General features: G+C 41.7%; 1 protein-coding gene across 4 annotated transcripts in view; it reads right to left on the bottom strand.

Moving 5' to 3' along the window:
- Positions 1-684: 684 nt before the first annotated feature.
- The window catches only part of PHF20 (PHD finger protein 20), a 65,708-nt gene continuing 44,329 nt past the window's right edge, over positions 685-22,063 (bottom strand). For 2 of the 4 annotated variants that reach the window (XM_017836471.1, XM_017836469.1), the window contains 8 exons: positions 20,789-20,887; positions 20,032-20,193; positions 17,668-17,837; positions 12,411-12,510; positions 9,474-9,669; positions 6,589-6,988; positions 4,934-5,117; positions 685-3,411 (listed from right to left, as the gene is read on the bottom strand). In XM_017836471.1, coding sequence (XP_017691960.1) covers positions 3,269-3,411; positions 4,934-5,117; positions 6,589-6,988; positions 9,474-9,669; positions 12,411-12,510; positions 17,668-17,837; positions 20,032-20,193; positions 20,789-20,887 — 1,454 coding nt within the window. In that variant the 3' untranslated portion in view covers positions 685-3,268. Of the gene's footprint in view, positions 3,412-4,933; positions 5,118-6,588; positions 6,989-9,473; positions 9,670-12,410; positions 12,511-17,667; positions 17,865-20,031; positions 20,194-20,788; positions 20,888-22,063 lie in introns of all 4 variants that reach the window. The other 2 variants (XM_017836468.1, XM_017836470.1) reach the window with 1 other exon arrangement.

The raw sequence follows: 22,063 nt of genomic DNA on the forward strand, positions 1-22,063 counted from the left end.
TCAAAACCCAATTTTGACATGTAAGTGATCAGCAAAGACCTGCACGAGCCATGAGACACGCCGGGATCTGCCACCAGGGGCTCACAAACCAGGCTCCAGCAGCAATGTGCCCTCCAGCCTTAAAATCCAGTTTTACAATAGTGGCTTTTTTTTGAGAAAGAAATTAGAAAGGAAAATTTGTTAGGAGCAGGGAATACACTTGCTCTCCTGCTGGGAAAACAGGGGAAGAGACTGAACCAGAAATGCACCTGAAGGCACACCAATGCCTGCCCTGCCTTCAGGCAGCCTGTGCCAGGTACGCTGCTCCTCCAGCACTCACCAGCTTCCTCCCCTTCCCATGCCCACGTGTTTTCTCTGTATGGATTGTTCAAATGCATCGAGCTCCTTCCTTCAGCCCATCCCTAGTCCTGCACTGCCTCTGCCCCGCCAGGCTGCTCATCCAAATGGAACAAAGACGAGGGTCAGATCACACGTATCGGGTACTAATCCATTACATATATTAGGATTTGGGAATAAAATGTACAAGCTCCTCATTAAACAATACTGAACAAAACCCAGTACATAACAGTCTGCCTACTTCCAGATTTATATGACAAAAATCTGGAAAACAATAATTTCCAGACTTCAGGAACAGTTAAGTTCTATATACCTGACAAACTACAATACCTGCATTTCAATGTGATGTCAAGCAAAAAAGTCCGAAGTTATTTTATTGAGCAATCATTAATTGAAACAAAGACTTTACTAAGACTTATCCAACAAAAACCTATTTATTTATTCCAAACACCAAGATACAGAAGTTTTCAAGTTTTGCAAATATTGCTCCAAAGCAAAATTCTATGTACAGCCCCTCGGTTCTAATAGTGCATCAACAAAGACAAACACGCGTATGTACCCACAGTGCAATGTTTGCTCAGTTCATCAAGGCTCCACGTTGCATTCACTTACCAGTGATTTAAAGAAACAAAAAAGTGACCTGTCAGCCTGAACAGTTGGTTCAGGTTAATAACAACAATGTGGAAACTTGCAAAAACAGGGACAGAAATGAATCCAGGCAGAGCACAAATGAAGAATCTTTCCTGATCAGGAGAAGTGCTACTCTATTTTAAATAAATATTTTCAGTCTTTATCTGTAAGGGCTTCCCCAGCACTACTGAAGGGAAACAAGTCTCCAGGATCTGCCATGTGATCTACCCATGGGAACCACCTTTTCCTCCAAACCTCCAGTACTGCCCTGAGCAAAAATTAACTGACAAGTAAAAACATACAGTGAGCACACAGAAGCCATTGCTTGAGAAGTTGTTCCCCCCTGGAGCAAGAAGCCTGCCAGGGCCTGGGAGCACAGCTGAGCCGTGTCCTGCAAGGGTGGTAGGAGTGCTGATCACAGCCAGCACCCAGGGAGCTCCTGTCTGCTCCATCCCACCCCAAACATTCCCTCCTGGCTGGGGGGCTGCTCGGATGCTGCTCTGCTGGTCTGGTCACTGTGACCTGCTCTAGAGCTACACGTGAACTCAGGGGGTCTGACAGGAACGAGCCACGGTGTAAGCAATGGTCTCATCCTCAGAGAGCCAAGTGATCCTTAAATACCATGTAAGCTTTATTCCAACTGTGCTACAGAAAAGTAAGTTTATTTTTCTGCTGTACATATGTTGTATTCACTATATACCAACTAGTACTATAAAACTGAGACAAATTATTCCCTGAACTGAATCTTGGCACAAAAGCCTTAGTTACTACCTAGAGCAGCCTAATTATTTTGTCTTCTGAAGGAAATAAAATATTGACTGTGTAGATACTGTAACTCCTACAACAATATTGGATATTTCAAGTTTACATTATTCTTTGCAGAATACACATATTACAGATCTATATTCCAAATTAATGATTTGTACAGGTATGGGCCTTTCCATTAAAACTGTGCCTGAATGTTACCCTTTGGTAGTACCATTGCACACAATAAAATCAAGGTAACAAATCCAGCTTTTTAAGGACACCTTCTCACTGCAAAACCAGTTTACTACGTTCCACAGGAAACTGAACTCAGCAACGTTTGGGAAGAAAAACTAAAGTCACAGCCATTATTTCAGGAGCGGTGATTTGCAGCTGAAAGATTTTGAACTTCTCAAATACTCACGACTTTCCAAAGACTCTGTATAACATGACTGAACATCAGCAGCATTGTCACCTTGCTCTCACAAAGTACAAACCAGAAAATTAAAACTTAAGGTATAAAAAGGGATTTTGTGAACACAGACCATCTAAGATAATAACCCACTCGCTGTCTGCGAGGACAGCACCTCATGCATAGATCTTGAGGCTTTATTTACACCAATATAAAATAAACTGATTCCCCAAACCACACATTCATAGCGAGTCTTTACAACAAACACGTCCAGAGTATTGCAAAAAGTCTACATTTCCAAATATAACTGGAATGGCAATTATTAACAACTGGGTAGAAAATACATCACATCCATGACAGACCATGCTGCAGAGTGAGCTGGGAGCGCAGCTCCGGGCCTTTCCCGGCACATTCCGTCCTGCTGCAGGAGGCACAGGATGGCCGGATCAAAGAGCTCAAGAATGCACAGAAACACCATGTTCATGGGCTTCCCCAGTACCAAGTCATGTGACAGTGACAGGATAAATATGGAAAACAATCATTTATTCTGAAAATAAGTGCAATCCACCTGTGACCTCCTGCTACATTATTTACTGTAACAGAAGTGGGGGTCAGACCACCGTTACTTGCAAACCTGCACATAACACTTTATAGTTAAGAGCTGGACATTCATACTTACTAAGTCTGAAACTGTTATAACATTTCCTAATGATTAAATACTGAGTGCTAGTATGCATAAACCAGAAGGAATAAAACATGACACGAGTCACTTAAACTATGCAAAGTTATTTACAACCTCTGTCAACCAAACATTTTTGGCTCTTGGAACTCTGTTCTTCAGTGGCACAATTTTTAGTCAATTTAATGATGAACATGTCTACCGTTTCAGTGAGCAACTTTTAAGGAGTGAAAATTTAAGTATAATTTATCAACCGACATCCAACCTCTGGAGACAAGGGTCTGGCCTCTTCCACAGCATTGTAATTGCCTAATAAACCCAAAATAACCTTTTAGCTGTTCTTTGAACAACACTTCTGCGCAAGTCCCCGAAGTCAATCTGCATCCCATGCAACCAGCATGCCAACGTGATGTACAGATCCAGAGCTGCTCCAGCTTCGTGCCCAGTGGCAGTGCCCCTGCCCAGCCTCACGTGGAGCAGCACAGGGCGATCTGCTGCACTTTGCCCAGGTCCGTTATCAGCTGCTTTATACAGTGTTTGAGCTGGGGCAGTCGAGCCAGTGGTTCAGGGGGTTCCAGCTCTCCTGTGTAATCCAGCCAACTCTCCAAAACTGCAAAGAAAACCACGACTGTCACTACTGCAGCTCTCAGCAAACAACTCATCTGAAGTCACAAAAGAGGAGTTCTTTAATCTTTTGTGAATCTCAAGAAAGCAGTGGGCAATGTTTTTCACATTTGGTTATTTGAGAAATCAGAAAAACAGGCCCCTCACACCAATTAACTTTTGATACATGACAAAATAATTCACATGGGGGTGGGAGGGAAGATGATGCTCCTAGGAAAAAGCAGGAAAGGAAAATTCAGGACCAGATATTGTGAAATCTGGTGCTAAACATCCTCTGATCTGTGTCAGTTCCAGAGCAAGGACATTGAGGTACAGGCAGTTTATACCATCAGAGTACCTTTAGGATCACCATTAGATACCACTGAAGATCCTGAAAGGATGGGACTGTGGTAATGAAAGAAATCTGTTATCAGTACAGAACACAACTGGCCAAGACACATAGAACTGGGTAACACAAATGGGGGTAAAAGGAAAATGAACTCCTGCTCTAAAGCTTCTCAGTGGGAAACAAGAACCAGAAATCCCACTGAGCAGAAGACAACTCAGGTGACAATGTAACAGGCCAACAAGGAAGGTGGTCAGGTTGAACTGTGATGAGTTCATGGGATGTTGACACCAGACGGAGACTGAAACCCTGAAGACAGAAAAAAAAGCTCTGCCAAGAGCAGCCACCACCACTGCCCAGATCAACAGGTGAGTTCAGCCCAGGGCAGGACCTGCTGCAGAACTGGTGGGCATTGCCCAGCCTGGCAGTGAGGAGATGCCTGCTCAGAGCAGAAATCCCTTGCACAGACCCCTGCTCAGCAGCACATAAAACAGTCCAACTTTTGGGACCCAGAGCTGCTTCATTTATGAAACAGGCATTGATTACAGGCCTGACTGATCTTCACTACCTGAAATATCCCTTCAGCTGTCCGGCTTTTCAGTACCTTACTTATAAAGGGAGGGCTCTTACTTGGGCAAAGATTGTATTCCCAACACCCCTGAAAGAAAAGCTGCTGTTGTAACCACTACACAACCAACCATGAGACTCAACAATGTAAAGAGAAAGAACTATCCTGGATCATTTAATCCAACACAAAGGGTTTGGAAGTCTTCCACTACTAGGAAAACAAATCTCAAAAGACCTTTAAGTGAAGAATTTGGAAGAGACAGGAAAGGATAAGAGCCTTGTGGCCCGAAGAAGCCACCCGGAATGGGCTGACACAGCCAGCAAGGCCCCGAGGAACAGGGAAGTGCAGATACACAGAAGAGTTTTGGAAAATGACAAAATCCTGAAAGTAAAAAGACATCTGATGCAGCTATTTAGAGATGACCTAACCAGAACTTGTTCTGTGAAATTCTGCTCTTTGTTTGAAAATCCACCCCCCACATCAGCAGCGTATCTATTTTCTATAGGAAATGTGATAAAGAAACACCTATCTCTTTGTAGGTCTGCAGAAGTAAAATTCTGGTTAACATGTTTTGAACAGGTAGCTCAGCTAAATATTCTTTTAAATACTACTTACCATCTAGCTCCTTCTCAATGAAATCCATTCTGTGTATGACTTCATCTTGCAGAGATTCCACGTGGGCTAGAAGATTGAGCTGCCACTGCAGCTGCGAGTTCACAACTCCTTCCTTGCCTTTCTCCATGAGTTTCATTTCAATCGCTTCCTCTGGAGAGACTTTCTTCGACACGGCCTCTCTCACCTGGCAGAGATGCACACATGAGGATCTGCTACAGTGAAGAGAACTGGGAGCCAAACTGCCTGGGCTTCCCAGGCCCCTGCGCTGAGCGCTCAGCTCATCTCGGGCCAGCGGGGAGAGACACAGACCAGACACTCCTGTTAAACTGGTTTGGGCAAGAGGATCTAAACACAGACATACTTTTATAGGTATTCTGCTGAGAACTATTCTCTGCACTTCACAAGCATCTGATGTGCTGAAGGTAACACACATGGGTAGTTATGTCCCTGCCACCTTCCATCTGGAAGATTCTGCACTGAATCTGTGCATCCCAGGGAACGCCGAGGCCATTTTTCACCTGCCAGTGATCAGCTAAAGAGCAAACAATTCTGCAGCGAGGAGAGACTTTTCCTTAAGGAATCTAATCTCAATTCTACTAAAACTTTCACTGAAGCATCTCAAGCATTACCACCCTTTACAAAACGTGACCACACCATCAACAGTGTTGATTCTACTTGTCTACTTTTTTCATCCTTCTGCTGAAATAGGACAAGATGTAGAAAATGGTTCTTTTAGACTGAAGAAATAAAATATTTTCTTTTCTGGGAAACATAATCTTGATTGGTAGAGAATTCAAAAATAACAAGTTTCAGCTTACATATGCATGAAATAAAAGTTCACCACACCTTTAACCTAAAAAAGGGAGCTCAGTATTTCACAAAATCATAAAATTGTACAATAGTTTGGGTTAGAAGAGGTCTTTAAAGGTCATCCAGTCCAACCCCTCTGCAGGGACACTTTCCACTGTCCCAGGTTGCTCCAAGCCCCGTCCAACCTGGCCTTGGACACTTCCAGGGATTCAGGGGCAGCCACAGATTCTCTGGGCAAACTGTGCCAGGGCCTCCCCATCCCCATAGGGAAGGATTCCTTCCCAATATCCCATCTCACCCTGCCCTCTGTCTGTGGGAAGCCATTCCCCCTTGTCCTGTCCCTCCATCCCTTGTCCCAAGTCCCTCTCCAGCTCTCCTGGAGCCCCTTTACGCCCTGGAAGGGGGTCTCAGGTCTCCCTGGAGCCTTCTCTTCTCCAGCTCTCCCAGCCTGGCTCCAGAGCAGAGGGGGGTCCATCCATTTCCCAGAGCGTTTCTAACATTCCTCAGCCCACATTTCACATGAATTGCCACTAACAGAAGCACCCTAGTGTTTATTTCTATATTTAACACACAGAAGTAAGCAGCAATGAACTGCCAGTGGACCACAATGCATGGTCCATACCCTTTGAGTGACTTGAGGTCCAGAAGTCAACCTAGTTTTTTTAATTATAATATGAAATGAAGGAATTGATCACATCTATCATTTTAACTCTTACTGGCAACTTAAGTTTAACAGCACAAGAAAAAACTTAATACGAACCAAATACTATTAAAAAAGGTAAAGGTTTGCTCTTTGCCAGGCAAACACATGCTCTTTGCAGAGAGGTCTATTTTAATACAAATACCTTAGAGTAATTGTGTTTGGATTCATTTTCCATCTTGCATATTTCTTGGTCCAGATTCCAGCCAAATCTCTCTGACAGGGCATCATCTCCATTTTCCCTTATTCTATTTACTCCATCATCCATGGCTGAACCTCTTGTTTCCACAACCAGCCTCTGCTCTATGGCAGGGTAGTAAGCCCGAGGCTTCTGGTAACAGTGTTCACTTGTAATGTAAGATTCCTCCACAGAAGGAATGGTTGAGGGCTTCTCAACTGTCCCATTCCAAGTTCTATAACTTGCTGTCTCCTCTTTGCAACAGTTTTCCTCAAAGTGAATGATGTGTTTTGTATGGATTTTTTCATCCACTGTGATGTGCTTCCACGGATGACACCAAAGCTTTAGGTCAGGATGTTCTTTATTTCTGTTCAAACAAAAAAAAGTACACCACCCATTTAAAGTGACTGAGCAAACTATCCTATTACACAAGGCAATCAAATAAGAATATTTGAACCACTACATGCTAAGTCATCATAATCACTAAAAAACGCCCAAGTACTCTGAAATAAGTCTCACTGACCTCAACTGTGTATGTTCCTACAATGTTCTGTTAGGTTCACTATTTTCATTTCTGTAACGTGGTACATAGGCCAAATGTTGGCATTAAGAAAAAATTTGAAAAGTAAGTTGCAAATAGACACATACAATTTCTCACCAATGTTGCCCTTGATGAACATTTTGCTTTTTACGAACAGCAGAAATTAATTTTAACTGGGATATTTTTAGCAAGGTATGGTAGAACAACATATCATTGTCCCCTCCACCTATTCTGATAAAAAGTTTTATCTTAGTTGTTTTCAAATTGACTAATCTGTTATTTATTCCAGCAGAAGGGACAACTATACATATCAGGTTACACAGATACAACTAACAAAAAATTTAGACTGAGCATTGTAACTGATGTTCTTCCACATGTGTGTCAGGCATCAAACCAGCAGTACAAGGAGAGCAAAGCAGAGCAAACCCTGACCCTACAGCACCTGCACTGGGCTGCACAGAGAGGGGGGGCTGCCCCAAAGCCCCCTCTCTGCTTCCTTGCAAAGGTGGATGGACTTATTCCATTCAGCTGATCCCGCTTTTCCAGCTGCTCACCAAAGCACTCAACAACACATGAGCAGTTCACTTGTGAAGTAACTGCTCTCTCGCCCATCCTACAGCAGCTCAGGTTCTTCCATGTCTCTCAGAGGGAAGCACAGCACAGCTGCCAAGGACCTGCTCAGACACCTCCCAGCAGCACCTCTGCCTGCAGCGCCGGCTCGGCAGGGATGGATCTCCCTGGCCACTCTCAGGCATGCCTGCAAAACTGAGAGCCAGGGGATCACTCACCAAAGCGTTCTGCTCTAGCTCCACTCAGCTGCTACACCTAAGACACTATTTTGCTCAGCAAAGAGCAAGGGATAACTTTACGGAAGACAGAGAATTGAAAAATGATGCACCGGTTACGTAAGGATGAAAATTCAAACACTAATACTTGAGTAACCTTTTAATTCCTGCCTGCTGAAGGTTCTCCCTCCCATAGCACTGCCACTGTCACCTTGGATCCTTTGCCAACTCCTTGAAACATTGAGCAATGCTCTCCTAATAATTTAAGGCAGCTGTGAAATCATCTCCTCTCCTCCAGATGGTAGATCTGCATCAACAATATAATAATTCTTTTAATTCAGTAATTTTTCAAATTGTCTCTGATTTATGTGATGACAAAGAAAACAGGGGCTGAAGCTTTTAACCAGATGATCCAAACAGGATTGCAGCCCACCTTTAACTAACCCAGGCCATTACACTGACTTCAGCATGGGAGAGAAAAGGAACAAAACCTGTAACAAGCATCACGTACTTGTCCTGTGCTCCATACCTCAGCACTACATAAATCTCAATTCACAATCAGAAAATCAGAATTTGAAGTCTTACTCTTTAACAAAAGGCCCAAGGAGTGGCCTTATATTTATGTTCCAGTCTCCAAAGAGGGAAGGGATTACTTGCAGATCTGACTACAGGATCTCATAATGGAAAAGCAAAACCTTATGTTAAAATTGCTACTCTCTTGCTTCAAGCATTATTCCACTGTTTGAGCATTTCCAGTCCTGCCAGTGGACCTCCTGCATCACCACAGATAAGAGGAAAAGGTCTAAAGAACTCTGAAAGCACTAAAAGCTTTGCCTTCCAAATAGCTGCCGCTGTGCAATTTATCAACTAATAAAATTATAACAATGGAATTCAATCAATTTAAAACTGCTGGATTTGAGTTAGGAAAAATTTTTTTCAGTCGTCACAACCTAAGGATGACTTTGAACAGGAAAAGATGCAGAAAACTTGATTTTATACAAAGAAAATCAAGATTTATATAAATTATTATATTATTTTCTTCAGATATAGCTGTAATGACCTTTGCACAGAAATGAACCCCTGCAGGTTGCTGAAGGTGCATCTGCTCTCCCACTGCAGCAGAGCAACACACCACACCCAATAAAAACATCTGATTCCTGATGGAGAAGCTACGATTAAATTTACTGGAATGGAGAAGGTAAGTGCTGTAAGAACGTTGCTACAGGTTATATACCTATCCTCCTCTTCTTACTTCAATCTATTTAGGTGCTCCAGGAGAAGCTGCTGTTATTAGTTTTTTCCCTCTTTCTACTTTCCCAACCCTTTTATACACGTGGTCAATTGACACTCAACACACTCCAATAGCTTTTAAGCAGCCAAGCCCTTTTCCAAGATCACATCAGCAATTCAAACTATGTTATAAATCCACAAAGCAGCACAAACCTAAGTCTGAATTTGTGACTATTTTTCTACTTGCAATGTAACTGCCCCTGAGAAGGTGCCAGCAGGCACTGAAATGTGCTTACTGCAATATGCTCATCTTCAGCTGCAGCCCGTGCAGCACCTCGATCACTCTCTGCACATCCCCCAGCAGCTGGTGAGTGGCCACGATCTTCTTGGCATTCTGGTGGGAATAATTTTCTTCCAAAAATGCTAAGCCATGCATATGACCATTGCTTAACCACTCCTTCTCATACCAATACTTTAAGCTGGACCTCTGACCTAAAGTGAGAGTAACGAGTGAGTTAAAATGAAGCATTAACTGTGGTATGTTAACATGACTGGTAGTAATTCTGATTATCTTCAAGCATTGCAAAAGCTTATTTGTTCTTACCAACAGCACCTCTAAAGATCCTATAAAAGCAGACAAAACTCTGAAGAAATGAAGACCTTGTAAAGTGGGAACTCAAAAACCTCTGTCCAACTGTAAAACCATTCAGACCCCAAATTTCATCAAAGGACATCCAGCAACAAGCAGCTGAGGCAGAGAAAGGCATATTTTAGCAGGACATCACACTGTCTAGTCTAACTATGGTTATGACAAACCACGGTCTGAATGCGGGTCTCTGTAGACAGCAAAACACAGAAAAAATCAATGAACTTCCTTTCCCAGTGGTCTTATTTTTAAACATCACACATGTATTAGTACAGATATTCAAAACTACATTTTAAAGGAACCAATGATGAGGTTCTGATGGAAAATCTCCTAAGTTAGGCTATTAATGATGGTAATTCTAGCTTAAGAGGTTAAAGTATCAACAACAACTGAAAAGAAAAGTTAAATGTGATAAATGCATCAGTAAAAGTAACTTAAGCTGCCAAAAAATGGTATTAGCAGGAAGGAGTAGAACTGTAGATGCTTGCTAAATTGCAAACACACAAACAAATATGCAACAAAAGCTCCCCCACACCCTGTAAAATGTACTGTTACAACAGATGTTCTCAGCAGACAGCTCAGCACCCTGAGAAACAGTTGCTGCCCTACATAGAGCCCAGGCAGCAAGCCCCCAAACCCAGGGATAATGCTGGAGCACAGACTGAGAACAGCCCCAAAAAGCTCTCCAATACACACAGGCCAATACTGACTGGAGGTTTCAGCAGTTAAGGAGAAACTAAAAAAAAAGAAAAGAGTAAGGACAAGGGATGGCACTACAGGGGTGTTAAGTGGCATCAGAAATCAACCCAGGGAAGAAGGAGTTTTCAAGGCTGTAACAGCTCAGCCCACACTGTACAAAGAAGGAAGGAACTCTCCTAGGTATGGTCAGGACCACGTTGCAGATGTTCCTGATACACCTACATTAGCCCTCCCTCATTTATCTCTGCATTAGAGAAGTTGCCATCTGTAACAGAAAATAAAGTTCAGTCCAGAAGAATAAAATGGAGACTTTTAGAACTTCATGGTCAGCTGAACAACTGAGATGATGTGTACCCTGAGGTAAAAAGTGCTCCCTTTTGAGGTGTATATGGTGTAGCTTGAATGAATCAGTCACATCATAAGCATCTTGATCATGATTAAGCAGGGGTAAATGTTAACAAATGTCTTAAAAATCCCACTTGACTCAAAGAGAATTGAGTAAAATAGCAGTTCGTACAGTTTTGAGACAAAATTACACCAAATTTGCTTTTATTTCCAGAAGCGTAAGTGGTGCTGTAACACATCTCAGCAGTTTAGACTGGGGAAAGCTCCTAAAAAAGATTTTGCTCAATTGCCATGCCCAGTTTTAAAAGCCACTTCTTTGTAGATCCACAGAGCCTATTAGCTTACTTCAAGCCAAAAGCAGAGTCACTGAAATTGAGAAGCCATCAATGCAGTTAAAAAGTTGGACATTTTCCTTGTTGAAAACAGAGGTAAAAATTAGGTTCCCCAATGTAAATTTTAGAACCTTCAAAAAACAGTTAATGATTAAATAAGCAAATTAAACTGTAATCAGTTTTTGCACAAAAGCATTCTGATGTTCAAGTGTGATGACAGTTTGCATGTGCATTTTAGTTACATTTAAAACTAACTTCAGTTGACACAAAGCAAAATATCTTGAAAACAAAGGGTTAAAATCCCAGAAGCAAGATACTGTAAAAAACCCCCTTAAATATGCTGTTATCTGTGTAGTGAAACAGTTTAAAATTTAAGTGTGGCATGTTTTTCTTGCTGTGAGTACAAACATCAGTAAACCAACTACACAAATCCATGAGTTAAGGTACAAAAGAGCTGGTATCTTTCAACAGCCAAAAAAATCCGAGATCACAATCCAACTATGTATATAAACCAAAAAGGTCTTTTCACTAGGCCAGAGATCCATTTTCTTGCCATTTTTAAACATGGACTCAAGCAAGAACCTCATTTGTTTCCATTTTCATCAAGGCTTTGTAATCCATGGAGTAGGAAGTCAGAAAATATTCACCTAAGTGTAATTTCACCTGCTGTGGACCAAGACATTTAAAAATACATCGTTAGGAGCAGGGAAAGTGTTGCTTAATCCCCTCTGACTGTGTTCCCCCAGATAAATGCCAATACACAGGCTGTCTCAGGGGATGCAGCCAACGACAAGAGCCAGAGCTGCAGAGCCCTGTGCTGACTGATTATAAAGAACATGGAAGCCCAGCCTTGCTGGGGAAGAGCTGCAGCCACATCCCCTGAGACGTGCCCGTGGGGAGTCTTTGCTTCAGCTTCCTGAGTGCTTCTACACTCGTTTTCCACAGCCAGACAGTGCAGTCCTTCTTACAGCAAAACGTGACAGATGGTCATCACAGTGAAAACATTCACTCCGTTCCTGTCCAGCTGTAATTCCACAATATTGACTCATGGACATTCACAGAAATTAAACTTTCTGTAACTGAAAATTACCTATAGTGACAGACACAGTTACGGGCAAAAAAGTACTTTAATCTTTGAGCTATATATATATATAAAAACTAGCAAATGTACTACATCTGTAAGAAGGATCTGTAATCTTAAATTTCTGTACCTGGAGGATCTTGGCAAATATAGCAGGTATATTTCTCAGGTACATTATCTTCCAGCAAACCCATACAGACTCCATGCTGCCAGCACAGACACTCTTCACACTGTTCAAAGGCAAGAAGTGCACATTAACAGAAACGAAGGCCACGAGCTCAATACATCAATTAAGAGACACAGCATCTACATATTTTAAGACAAAAAGACCCACCCCCCACCTTCCAGGGACAAGCAAACACATTAAGGAATCAGACTACAATAAAATCTGAGCCTTTCCCAGACATTTTTCATGTGTTTTTCTGGAGAATGGCAATTAAAAACTGAAAGCAGATATTTTGAAAGGTACAAAAACATCCCCTTTGGAGATGAAGATCTTTCACAGGATGCATGTGCACGTAACCAGGACAGCAATCAGTATGCAATCAAGCTTTTTCCAGTGAAACAGATCTATTTTTCTGATTTAAAAAGCTTCCCCCTCAAACAGTAAATCACATTCAATTACAAAATCCCAGAGACACTTATGTCACACAGGACTAGCCAATATTATGCTTTACTGATTCTTGTAGCACTAACATTTTATCCATTTCAAAGGTAGCTCTACCAGCACAAACCTGCAGTGCAGATACAGCTGTACCAGCTTCAAAAGCTTCCAACATCCTGCCAAGGGGCGGCATCATATTGGCAAAGATGGAACACAGTTTGGATCTATTTAGCACAGTTACACTACTGAAAATACAATCACTGTTCTGAGAGCCACTGTTCTGAGAGCCACTGTTCTGAGAGCCACTGTTCTGAGAGCCACTGTTCTTAAGCAGTTCTAGAGCAGGAAAAAAAACTATATTCACATGTTCTGTTTCTGTTATTTTCTCCCCCCTCCCATATCTTCACAGGAGACAAAATTCGACTGCAGCCTACAGACCACTGAAACACGGAACAAAACCCTACAAATTAAGTCAATTTTGATTTGAAACTGTGATGTCAGTTCAAAATCACTGTTTTCCCATGCAGTGAGATTTATTTCTTAGAGCATGAGCCAAAAGCCTAATGCAGGTGTCTCGGTAATGTTGGAGGAGGATTCCAATATGAGCTAAAACACACCCCATCAGCAACTGCAAACAACCTCAGCTACTGCTCCTCACTGACCTACAAAGATGCCAACTTGCTAAACATCTCATCTCTGTTCAACACCACTTCTATTAATGCTCTTCTTATCTGCTGCCATTCCTCAAGGTAGGAGGGAGAGAAAGAGACAACCAGGTTCTGAATACTTCACTGCATTAAATGAGTGGCCCAGGGTGGAGGAAATAAAAGCCCTGGGAAGAGAGAACGCAAAAGGTCGTAGAGAAACAGGTATCTGAAGGATGGGACCAACAATGTTTTGCCTTACAAAATGGGTGAACAGTCCTAAAGCAATAAGGAGTTGTTTTCAAAAAAGGCAGAGACACCATCCTACTTTCACAAAGGTGATTATTAGAGCTAGAAAAAGGTGTTCTAAAACAAAGAAAATGGATTGAGAAAAACAGACTGTGCTAAAAACAAGAAGTGAGCTCCTGGTTCTAGTTACACCTGCATCCAATAAATCATGCCATATTGCAAAGGACTGCACTCAGTGATTTTCCAGGCAATTTTGCCCAGAACTCCAGTGAAGCATCCCAACTTTTTTTTACTTTACTCAACTGGTATTTAAGTATGTACCCCACCAGGGCACAGGTCCTCCATTTACCTGCAGGTTCTACTGCACAGCATGCAGGCTCCAGGCTCCTGCTGGCACACACGCTGCAGGGAAGCTACCCCTGCCCAGGCAGTAGCAGGGAGATTCAAAGCACACCAAGTAGGAAATTTGGAAGAGAAAAACATGCAGTGCTGTGCAAAAATATTTCAATCAAAATTCAAGTAACAGCAGAAATAACTGAATACAAAGGACATGTATTTAAAGCAGCTTTTCACATTCCTGAACAAAAACATCCCAAGTCCATTTACTTCCATCACTCGAGGTCACCAAACCCAGCCCCAGAATTCTCTGCATCATACACATCATACACAAACATACCCATGTTCAGGTGTAAAGACCTAAAAAAAGAAGGGACAATGACAGTCTGTCTGGACTGGTTTGGGCCTCATCATGAAAAGGGAGTACTGTGCCTCCAGAGGGAACACAGGGCAATGCTACTCAGCTGCTTTACACAGGCTCCAGAAATGGAATCTAGTAACCTCCTTCCAGAGTTACAGAGACTGGGGAAAAAGACCATTGACCAACAATAGATTGGGGGTTTTATACTTTTTCTTGATTTAACTTTTACTACCTGAAGCAGGTACTTCCATAAATGCAAACCCGGAGTTCTGCACCGTGGTGCAATACATGACGTTCTTAATGCACAAATTGCTCAAGACAATTAATTAAGGCAAGTTCAGGATAAAGAAAGTTTATATAAAATCTTTAAGTGGAACGGGGGGGGGGGTATTAGTTTAAATACCTAAATGGAACCAACTCCCATTTTAAATGTGTATGAGTTTCATTAAGCCTTAATTGTCCCTAATCTTTCAGGGAAAATAAGGTGCTTGTGTTTAAAATTAACATTTTCCCCCATTATTTCTAAATTTGGCACATTCATGGAAATGAGCACAGCTCAAAGAGAAAATGACTTTCCATTCTCCCTCTTGTAAGAGAGGAGGGGATCCATGTATCCTGGGAGAAATGAACCTCCAGCCACATGCATGAAGAAGCTGCCCTGGTTCCTAACTCTGATCCCAAGTCCAGGCAGATGGGTACACAGCCTGCTCAAGCAGGTACCCCAGGTGCCAGTACATTTCAGTTAGAATAATAAAGCAAGGGAAAAATAAACATCCCAAGGGAGAAAAGTGCAAAGAAGGACAGTATTCATCTGAAACCCCATACCTGAGCAAAATGACCTATCTTCAGAAAGAAAGGACCAATCTAAATCCAAGTTCCTTAGGGCAGACAGCTCTGAATTCGTTTTCCAAGTGTCAGATTGAAGTGTGAGTGGAAAATAGGGAAGAAATCTTTCCTAATTATAAAGTTATGACAACTACACCAGATTCTCGCTCTATAAAGCCAAAGGGAAGTGTCAATCTTGGCACTCCACCTCTGAAAAGCTGAAAATAGATTCCCCTTGTGATAATTCCACAGTTGTATAACATAGCAGCTTTGCTTTGTATTACTGCTCTGTCCTTAAAAAGAGTAAACTCAGGCATTTCTACATCAACAGACAACCAGACTGTTCAAAACATTTTCCCAAAAACACAGGCTGACAGAAAGCTGTGGGGAGCATAGCATTTGCTTCCTTAAGCAAACCACCTAACCTGCACCCCCATCTCAGCCCCACACAATCTTGTGACCACCTCCTTGCTTCCCAATTCCTATTGCCTCAATCCTCACAATGAATGCAGGTACTCACCACACTGTCCATCTGCATCTCTTTTCCAGAGAGAATAACCTGCTCTCCCAGTCAATTCTTTCATAAAACAGCTGAAATGTTTAAAACTTTGCAAGATGCTCAAAAAAACCCCAAACTAGTTCAACCTAGAAAGCCGATCTTAGAAGCAGCCCACAGAACATTCCAGGAAAGCTTTCCCTAGTCTGTGTCCTGAGCCAGCTCACAGTTCCCTACATTCTGCAACCCTGACCTAGTGTTGAACTAAGTTTTCCCAGAAAATTAAAACACAAAGAGGTAGTCTGGAGTATAAAGTCATTTCAGAAAACATCCACCCCCTTTATTCCCCACTGTCAGACTCCTTTTCTCCTGTACACTCAGATTTACTTCAATCTGCCCATCACTGCACCCTCCCCTCCCAATGCACAGGGAACCTTTTGCCCTGCATGTCAGCATCCAACACTAACACAAAGGTGTGCATCAAAGTGAATTCACCACTAAGAGACAAAGTATCACACCTTCCCCAGCAAACCTCCATGAAATCGCATGCAAAGCCAGAGAAAACTCCCCAGTCAAGGCAGCTGTTCCACTCCACTGTTAAGGACACACATCAAACTGAGCTGCATTAGCCAGCACTATTAAAAATTTTTAAAATTAGGCCGTTGATGTTCAGGGCAAAAAAGGTGTTTCTACTGTTCTGTTGCAGAAGTCAAGAATTCTTCACGCTGCAACTTGAACGGTGCTCCCCTCTTCACCTTAACACTTTCTGCCTCCATTCAAGCAAAGTCTACCAAAACAGCAGCAGTGGCTGTGAAGCCAGTTTAGCTCAGCTTCTGTCTTCCCTCCTAGTTCCAAACTGCCAAAGAGAAATGCAGTTCACAGAACAGGCCAGGAACTGTACCAGTAAGGGGTTCTGTAAAGTGTATTTCAAGCCTTGCAAAAGTTAGCAACAATGCCTGGGAAAGTGACTCCAAAAGCTGCAGATGAGGAGTGAGGTTCATGTGCCAAAAAAATATTTCTGAAGTTAGTGTTAGTGTTATGCCATATCCTTTCACAAATAAACCTCAAAAGAATGCAGTAATTACCTCAAAGGCTACACTACTGACACTTTGAATTGGAGGCCCACACAAGAAAAAGGTGATCTAGATAGGGAGGGTGGCAGCCTCTTAAAAAGAAACAAAGCAAAACAAAAAACCCCTAAACACCCAAAACCAACTAACTTCTTCAGAAAACTCATTTCTTCAGAAGGGCAACTACAAAAAGCTTGTCATCTTCGTTCAAGAGCATCGCACACTTAAGTTCCTGCATATGCTGCTTCTGAAACTGATGGGGAATTAGCAGTGTGGACCAGCTCATGCAAGGAGCAATGGCAAAAATAGAGAAAAAAAAAATGAAGTGTAACTGATCTGTTTGACTTCACTATTTGAAGCTGAGAGGAACTGGGTATGACGGTTCAAAGCAGCTCTGTAGGGAATTATTTCCTGACGATTTACAAACATCTCAAAGAGTAAAAGTAAATAGGCAGGGCACTTCCAAAGAGGTTTTTACCAACAGTCTTAAGCAGAAGAGATAATAGAAGCTGCTCTGAGTTTTCTGGGAAGCTGGTTTAAAAATAGCACCTACATGTGGAATGGACAGATGGCCTTACGAAGATTAGGAACCAAGAATTTGCTAACTACTGCAGAATGGACAAGTGCAGCTCTGCTTCAAAGCAAAACACTCCAGTAATTACTTTTTTTTTTTAATTCAGCCTATCTGGAGAGTTGTACGTTCCAGTCAAGCTTCTTGCCAGGAAGAAAAAAAAAGCAAACCAACAAATGCTTTTCCACTGACACCTTCCACTGACATGAGCATTTACCCTCCAATTCATACCTGAATCATGAAGTCATTTTCTTCTTTTACTTCACAAACACACCGAACAATCTCAAAATCACTTTCTTCAACTTCTTCATCAGGGTTGGTGGTTACATCAACATCCTGACTGCAGTCGTCGTCACTCCAAAGCAAGCTATCCATAGATGACTCACTCAGGGTGTCATCCTCTGCACAAGAAGTATTTATATAAAATCCTAAGTGATTACAAAAAAGGTCAAACAACCCTCAAGATCTCATCCCAAGTATGCAGATATACATTCCTAAAAGTATGAGTTCAGTGTCATTTAAGGAACATCAAAATTTAACTCTTTATTGAAGGTTACTACATCATGAAGTTTCATATTTTCATTAATAGTTCCTTAAAAATATTTCAACTTAACAGCTTCTGTCATTAAAATGGTAAGTTCAGCATGCAGTGTCTCAAACCAAAGGCACAAACTCTCTTTAGACAGGTAAGTATAATAAACAAAACCAGACTTGTACATTCAAACAGGATTCATACTAGTTGCTGCAATTTGTGCAGAATTGTGACTTGGCACTTTTAGTGTAGAGCTCCCAAAAAGCAGTAAGAGGGTTCTGTTTTATGAACCATTCAATCTCACTAAGTGATGTCTTCGTGACAGAAACATTGAGTGCAACACAGAATTTAATCCTGCTTCAGAAATTATTATTTTCATTTAGTCTCCTGTTTAGGACCCATTGATCAACTCACGGGCAGTGCATAGCCCAAGGTATTCTTCCAGAAGGCATTCACACTACTTAGCCAAAGCATTAATGCATCTCTAGATTGAATAAAACTGCCAAGAAAATCTTTACTGAAAGAGCAGGTTAAATTGAGATTCTTACCTCAATAATATTAATCAATGTCTGCATCTTCCTTGGGGATAGAATGGGAGGGTTGGATGAAGAAGACAAGGATTTTAATTATTTGGAAATAATCTAATGAGTTGGAGGGGAGTGGAAGATGAAAACTTTAGTCACTCTTAAGTAAGGTTGTGAGGTCTCACCTATAGTGGGTAAAACTATTTTTATCACTTAGCTCACAGAATGCAAAACCAGAACCACCAGTCTATGCTATAAACTACATCTTTTGGAGAAACATCTGTTCTCAAATTAAAGGGGCTGAGAACCCAATACAGTAGTTGCAAAGTTTCATTCCAGCTCTGAGCTGGGACACTCCCGAGGTGCTCTGAAGTGACAGGTCAGGCACACTGCACTGCCACACTGCACACGACTTTCACTTCTACTTACACCACACTTTGTTTATCTAGGCACAGCTTTTATTGCTGGTACAACTTCTGCAGATGCAAAAAGCAGCAAAGCAATTGTGATAAGGATGAAATAAAAACCATTTCCAATATTTTCCACCACTTTCAATGTCTATGAATTGATCAAAAGAAGTCTGAGCAACTGATGGCCAAGTTACTGTATGTTCTATGGCTGATATACTCTGAAAACACAACTGCTCAGACTTGCAGAACGTGTTTCAAGACATTACCACCAAATGTACTTCAGTAGTTTTTAATGTTTCCTGTTTTGCCTATGTAGTGGAATTAACTGAAGTTAATTTTTAGTTTTGCCTAATGCCAAACAATGAGAGTTGTGTCCAAAAAAATAATCAAATAGTCCTCCACAGTGCAGCTGTACAATAAGGAATTAAAGATTCTTGTACATCATCAAGCTGTCATACATTTCCTATTTCCTCTAATTTGTGAGCTTTAAGAACAAGAGAGAGAACAAAATGTTTGCTGTCTTTTTTAGTGTACCATCTTGTGACAGTAAATAGTAATTTGGACCAAGATATTAGGATTATGAAAGCTGGAACACAGTAGCCACATTTTTATGAGTTCTGTGTACGAAGTACTCTGAAGACACCAATAAACACCTACTCAATAAACAGCTACCCAAGAGCTCCTCATTGGGAAGCTCAGAGTCATTATGACCGGGTATCACAATGTATCTACACAACTACACACCACCACACCCAGCGGTCTCTCAAACACAGCACATTCTGTAGCAAACTTGCAAAGCACCATTTTTAACTTTCAAGGAGCTCTCACTTTGTAGAAACCTTTCGAAATATGAAAAATGTAATTATGAAGTTTGAACACGGTTATTTTAGAGTTAATAAGGTGATGCAAAAAATGCAAAATTAATCTGATTACTAAAATAAAGGCAACAGTCTTAATGTGTATATGAAGGTAAAGTCAAAGCAAAAAGCAGCAACATCATCTGGCAAAACAGTGGGTCCAGCTTTGTCAGGCAGGGACAAGGAAACACTAACAAGTATGTTAGTGCAGCTCACATATTTACTAGCAACAAAAGGCAGAACCAGCAAGACACACAGGAGAGTCATCTCACCATTTGCTTTTGATTTTCCCCTGTGCTGTCCAGAATCAGCACAGTGCAGAGGTGTGCTCGGGTGGGCAGATGATTTATTTGAAGAAATAGATTTTGTGACAACTGATTTTTCAGGAGAAAGCTCCTGTGAGACATCTGTGTTTTCCCCAACGCCGGAATACCCTGTAAAATTGTAACAAGTGTTAACAGCAGAAATCTGCGGTCAAGAAAAGCTGACGGGAGGAACAGCCCCATGCACGCCCACAGCAGGCACAGCCATTCACTGAGCCCGTCCCACTCGGTGTGCTGGGGCTCCAGGACTACACAGTGCTGCAGGAAGCTGGGCAAGCTTTCGACAGCCAAGAAAGTTCTTGTCTGAAGCAGAAAATTTTCAGCTGTTCAGTCACTGTTCACTGCTGACAGAAGCAAGAAAGGTTTTAAGTGATCACCCTTTCCAGCCCAACTAGTCCTCAGGGTGAGCAGGTGTACAAATGCTTTTGCTTTACAGGCACTTCCACACAAGCACTGCTGGCTGGAGACCTGCCCTCACATCCCACTGCTACTCACACAGGCTACACACATTCCCTAATCCCACAGACTTCAAAGTGGACAGATCTTGCCAACCACAATTTAAAATTAACCAGTTAATAAAATCAGAGCTAACAGATTAGTGAAGAAAGCAGTCTGAACTGCAATGCCTGCTCTTGAGTGAGCTAGACTGGGTAACAAAACAAAATAATAGAGCCATTTTCATCTACAGAAGAAAAATGAGCATTACCAGGCTTAGATCTCTTTTTCTTTTTTTTCTTTTTCTTTGACTTGGATCTTCCATAGTCTTTGGATTTTCTTTCTTTGTTCTTCTCATGTTCTTTAACACCTAAAATTAGACAATACTGCAAATTAATTTTTAAATATATACATTTATTCTACTTATAAAGACCTCCACGGTTTCTTTGGACAATCAAGGCCATTTCACTGCAAAAAACCCAAGAAAATTTATTTGTAAGAATTTCCAGCTCTCAACTGGAATGGTGTATTTTAAAGTTCTAATTTGATTGTCCCATAAAAAAATTAGAATATCGTTTGGGAGAAATCAACTGTACAGCAGTGCCCATTTATTATTTACACGCTTCAGAAGTTATAAAAAAAGAAGAGACTGAAGGATTTGTTATATCCACTTTCTAAATTATTATGGATGAACATTTCAGTAGCATTGTAACAGAAGCCTGACAAGAACAAAACCCCAACCCCCCCAACTTCAGTTCAGTTCCTCAGTCAAATATTTTGTTTTCATTGCAAATTGAGTAACAACTAGTTCAAATGGCTTTAATTACTATTCTCTCAACATCTGTTCTCCATCCTATTCTATGGGATGTGTTTGAGTGTCAATCCCGTCCATCCTCAAGGCGCGGTACCAGAGCACCGAGCTGCGAGGTCGTGGGCACAAATCCTTGCATTCCAGGTCCCAGTATTTGTCTACAACTTCTGTCCTTCAGATTTAGGCCTCTGCAGCAGAATTTCCAGATGCTTACACAGCTCCTTGAGTAAATGATCCTCACTCAGCTCCGGTGCAATCAACACCTGCTATGGAGGGATGCCTTGCACCTCAGAACAGCTCTGCTCTCAGAGAGCTTGGCTGATTGAGCCACTCACCCTTCTGTTCACAAACTTATTTCAATTTCTGGTGATGGATGGCAGAATAAGCACCTAAAGACACTTTATACTGTAAGAAATCTCCTGCACAAACCATTTAAGCTGGTCTGTAACCACTTATGAAGCAAACCAGCAGTACCTGTGTATTATGTCACCCTCTTTCATACATGCCAATAGCAAACTGCCCAATTCACTGGCTGCGTGTTTATGGCACAAACAGCTGAGAAACTGCAAATCTCAGTCATGTTTATCAACTGTGATGCAGGAGACGTGCTCAGGAGAGTCTTTAGCCCCGCACCTCCCCATCCTCTCAGTCCTTGATCATTTCCTGCTCCTCTGCCCCTGCTGTGCCTCTCCCGGCACGTGGGCAGTGATGGTCTCAGTGCCACATCAGCTGCTG

The sequence above is a fragment of the Lepidothrix coronata genome, unplaced genomic scaffold (assembly GCF_001604755.1).
Source record: "Lepidothrix coronata isolate B3197 unplaced genomic scaffold, Lepidothrix_coronata-1.0 Scaffold278, whole genome shotgun sequence".
Classification (NCBI taxonomy): domain Eukaryota; kingdom Metazoa; phylum Chordata; class Aves; order Passeriformes; family Pipridae; genus Lepidothrix; species Lepidothrix coronata.